General features: G+C 34.9%; 1 protein-coding gene across 1 annotated transcript in view; it reads left to right on the top strand.

The window, feature by feature from the left end:
• Positions 7-4493, top strand: part of LOC107645870 — a 13362-nt gene continuing 8875 nt past the window's right edge. Inside the window, exons 1-17 of the mRNA XM_016349999.2 lie at positions 7-327; positions 405-467; positions 1286-1375; positions 1486-1545; positions 1739-1804; positions 1906-1971; positions 2096-2171; positions 2249-2313; positions 2460-2552; positions 2639-2719; positions 2807-2891; positions 3001-3044; positions 3756-3818; positions 3900-3959; positions 4049-4102; positions 4273-4332; positions 4403-4492. Coding sequence (XP_016205485.2) covers positions 157-327; positions 405-467; positions 1286-1375; positions 1486-1545; positions 1739-1804; positions 1906-1971; positions 2096-2171; positions 2249-2313; positions 2460-2552; positions 2639-2719; positions 2807-2891; positions 3001-3044; positions 3756-3818; positions 3900-3959; positions 4049-4102; positions 4273-4332; positions 4403-4492 — 1287 coding nt within the window. The 5' untranslated portion in view covers positions 7-156. The remainder of the gene's footprint in view (positions 328-404; positions 468-1285; positions 1376-1485; positions 1546-1738; positions 1805-1905; positions 1972-2095; positions 2172-2248; positions 2314-2459; positions 2553-2638; positions 2720-2806; positions 2892-3000; positions 3045-3755; positions 3819-3899; positions 3960-4048; positions 4103-4272; positions 4333-4402; position 4493) is intronic.

Genomic DNA, 4493 nt, shown 5'->3' with positions numbered 1-4493 from the left:
AACTAAAAAAAAAAAAATTAGCAGCACCAGTTTTGGTGAAGATGACCACCATTTTTGTCTACTTCATAGTTTTCTAGATTCATTAACTGTAACTCTCTCTCTCTCTCTCTCTGTGTGTGTGTGCGTGTTTAGATCTTATTACAGAGACAAAGAACCATGGAGCGTAACAGCACTACTTCTGAAACATGGCAATCATCGATCCCTCTTCTTGTTCATAAGGCTAATAAGGGACCATCATCTTCATCTTCATCTTCATCTTCGATACCCACCGTTCTCATGCTTAGCACTCTTGTTGCTGTTCTTGGTTCTTATGTGTTTGGCTCTGCTGTAACTTCCTTTCTTTTCTTTTCTTTGTTGTCCAATCCATCATCACAGATTCACACTGATGAGTTCTGTTCTTGCAGGTGGGTTATTCATCCCCTTCACAATCTGGAATCATGCATGACCTCAATCTTGCTCTCGCCCAGGTTTTTCTTTCAACTCTCTTAATTTACATGTCTTCAATGAATATAATTTTGATGCACTATGAGTATAGAGTACTTTTACACTTCCATCTAATTACTTAATACCACGCAATATTACATTGATTGGGCTATGTATAAAACGTGGAGAAAAATCCAAAATAGCCCTGACAATTACAAGAAAGACAACGAGGCCCTTGACAAAAAAAAACCTCAATCCAGTTTCTGACAATTACCTCGAAAGGACAACGAGGCCCCTGTGCTAAAAAAAATCAATGTTGTTTTTTTTGGCACAGGAGCTAATCAGTCACAAAAAAAATAATTGGGGCCGGATTGAGTATTTTTTTTTTCTTGGAGGCCTCGTTGTCCTTTCGAGATAATTGTCAGGGCCGGATGGGGTATTCACTTTAAAACGATTTACATGCATCACAATTAAACTCATCTTATATTCATATTCATTGAAGAAAATCTCGAGCTATTCAAGCTGTGATGTTGATGATTTGATGAAGTAGAAGAGAGAGGAAGAGTGAAGGTTGAGAGAGAAGGAGAAAATGAACTCTTCTCATTTCTTGAAATTTTATAGAATAAAAAAAAAAAACTAAAACACTGTTTTGTTAGATGGTTACACTTTATGTACCCTTACTACAATTAATTACAGCTACACATTAAATAATTAACAAGCTAAACTAATTTTTATTCTAATTATCATATGCTAAAATGACTAACTAATTACAACTGAGCTTACATCTACTGTTAATAGAAAATGATCTAGATAACATTCATATTTATCTTTTTGTATTTAATCATTGGATTCTTTCATGCAGTATTCCATTTTTGGTTCAATATTGACAATTGGAGCCATGATTGGTGCCATTCTCAGTGGTACAATAGCAGATTATGTGGGTCGTCGGCTTGTAAGTTCCTCCAATTTTATGTTTTCTTTATATATCAAAGGTGTAGCTTTCACTTGTAATCTTTTACTAATGAACTTCATTTTGGATGCTATGTTATTTTTTCTATGAAGGCCATGGGATTTGCCGAGGTTTTCTGCATATTTGGATGGGTTGCCATATCATTCGCGAAGGTATAAAATTGATTTCATTCCCATATATTGAGCTCTAAGTGTTTGTTGAATTGCTGCTTTTCTTTAAAACCAATGAAGTTAGAGATATAATTAATGAAAGGGTTGCATGAAGATTCTTTGAGTTGAATGTCTTCATTCACAGCATTTCCATTAGTTCAGTTGTTGATATCTAATATATGGTGCTTCTTTGAAGGATGCTTGGTGGCTTTACGTTGGAAGATTGTTTGTGGGATTTGGGATTGGTCTTCTATCTTATGTGGTAGTTATTGTGACATGTAAATAATTTTGCCATCATTGCAGTTCAAACTGTATTCAGTGTCATCCAACACATACAAATGGATAGTTCCCTTTCCATAATAGGTACCGGTTTACGTAGCAGAGATAACACCCAAAAATCTTCGAGGGGGATTCACTACAGTTCATCAGGTAGATCACAGCTGCACTTGATATTCTATTAAATGCTGTTCTATTCTTATCGAGTGTGCCGCTTATGTTTTGCATGCTTTGTGTGTAAGCATATTTTAATCCCTATTCGGTATCATTTTGACAGTTGATGATATGTATTGGGATGTCATTAACTTACCTAATGGGAGCAAACTTGAATTGGCGGGTTGTTTCTCTAATAGGTAATGTTGGTGCTGGTGTTAATGTCAATAAACAAACTTTATGCATAGTACTCACATCGATGTTGTTTCTATCTCAGGAACTATTCCGTGTCTTGTACAGCTTCTGAGCCTTCCCTTTATCCCTGATTCTCCTAGGTGGTTGGTAAGTGGGTGCTAGATGCTGTCAGTTTCTTGATCGAGCTGTCTTGGTTGGAACATAACATGCCAATGCAACTGAAGTTTCTCATCAATATTTTCTCATAGTTGGACTAAAAAGTATCATAACTGTTGCTTCACAATCTTGTGTAGTCAAAGGTTGATCGCATGAAGGAGAGTGATTCTGCTTTGCAGCACCTTAGAGGGAAGAATGCCGATGTTTATCAAGAGGCCACTGAAATTAGAGTATATAATAAGTTTTTGTCCATTAAAAGTTGAGTATGTTTGGTTACAATAACCGGGACATCACTTTGTAAATTAACTTCTCGCAGGAGTATATAGAAACACTTCAGCAGCAAACAGAAGCTAGCCTAGTTGGCTTATTTCAGTTGCAGTATTTGAAGTCACTTACTGTGAGCTCTCTTAACTAAACCAATTTGTGTCATCTACAGCTTATTTTAACTGTTTGCAAACTTCATAATATTTAGTTACTTGCCTAGGTAGGAGTTGGATTGATGATACTGCAGCAGTTTGGAGGGATTAATGGCATTATTTTTTATGCAAATTCTATATTTATCTCTGCTGGTATGTGCTACTCTTTCTTTATGCTTTTATCTAACGACATTTAAAATTGAGTATCAAATGTTATACTTAAAAAATTATTTATACAAAGAAATATTCTCATCTATGACAGGTTTTTCGGAAAGTATTGGTACAGTAGCAATGGTCGTTGTTAAGGTTTATACTTCCTGTTTCACAATTTAAGTAGCATAAAGTATTACTTTGGTCCTCAACATTTGGGCCAAATCCTAATTTAGTCTCTAACGTTTTAAGCGTCCTATTTTAGTTCTAAAAAGTTTCAAACGTCCTATTTCAGTTCAAAAAAGTTTCAAATGGATTCAATGTTGTCCCACTGTTTAATTTGACATGAATAATTAGCATATTGAAGAGGCAATAACAGTCAATTTTAGTATGTAAGTAAAGTCAACTCACCAACGATCACTAACGTAAAAACTTTTCCTTTAATTATGAGGGTTGATGATTGATTGCTAGGTTTTGGATTTTTTTTTTACAAGAAGGAGATCTAGAAGAAGTGTTAAAAGAAGGTTTTAGTTATATTTTTCTAAGGCATAGAAGAAGATGTGACTTAAGAATAATATTTGTTAACATCCACGTCACTCACTCCGTTAACTACTTGTGTCAAATTTAACTGTGGGACAACATTGAACCCATTTGAAACTTTTTGGGACAAAAATATGGCGTTTAGAACATTAGGGACTAAATTAGGATTTGACTCAAATGTTGAGGACCAAAATAGTACTTTATCCATTTTATTATTTCTGTCTACTTAGTGCCATATACGATAAGATGAGATATATGCCACCTTTGTTGAATGTACCCTTCATTCCCACGTCTCTTGACACGATTCCTATCATTTTGGTGCTTTAGATCCCAATGACAACTTTGGGAGTATTTTTGATGGATAAATCTGGTAGAAGACCTTTACTACTGGTACAAAGATTGAACATTTATTTGTACTTAATTGTGGCGCATTCAGTAGATTCTAAATCCAAAAGTTGGATTATTATGCAGGTCTCTGCAGTGGGAACCTGCTTAGGATGTTTTCTTGCTGCTCTATCATTCTTCATGCAGGTTCTTTTAATTACAGAATCTGCTCTAGTAAGTTTCTTTGGCATGAATTCATTTTCTTTTCTTTGACTAGTTCTACTACCTATATGCAGGACATACATAAATGGAAAGAACTCAGTCCAATTTTGGCACTTGTTGGTGTACTGGTAATACGAATCTTCGACTAGAGTGTGAAAATCTCATAAATCTAAATGCAATGTTTCAGTATCTAACTCAAATGGATTCAAAGTCATGAATAAGACTTAATTTGGAAGAAGAATATAAAACTGTTATCTTTCTTAAAGGTAATTTACATTTGAATCTTGATAATGAGCAGGTATATGTAGGATCATACTCCATAGGGATGGGGGCGATTCCGTGGGTTATAATGTCTGAGGTAGCTTCCTCTTACTATGAGATGAGAATTGAGAATCTTAATCATATATAACAATAAATTATTTGTGCAGATATTTCCCATTAATGTGAAAGGCTCTGCTGGAAGCTTTGTGACCTTTGTTAACTGGTTGTGTTCTTGGATTGTCTCATATGCTTTTAACT

The sequence above is a fragment of the Arachis ipaensis genome, chromosome B06 (genome assembly GCF_000816755.2).
Source record: "Arachis ipaensis cultivar K30076 chromosome B06, Araip1.1, whole genome shotgun sequence".
Taxonomy (NCBI): domain Eukaryota; kingdom Viridiplantae; phylum Streptophyta; class Magnoliopsida; order Fabales; family Fabaceae; genus Arachis; species Arachis ipaensis.
This window is presented reverse-complemented; position numbering and strand designations above follow the sequence as displayed.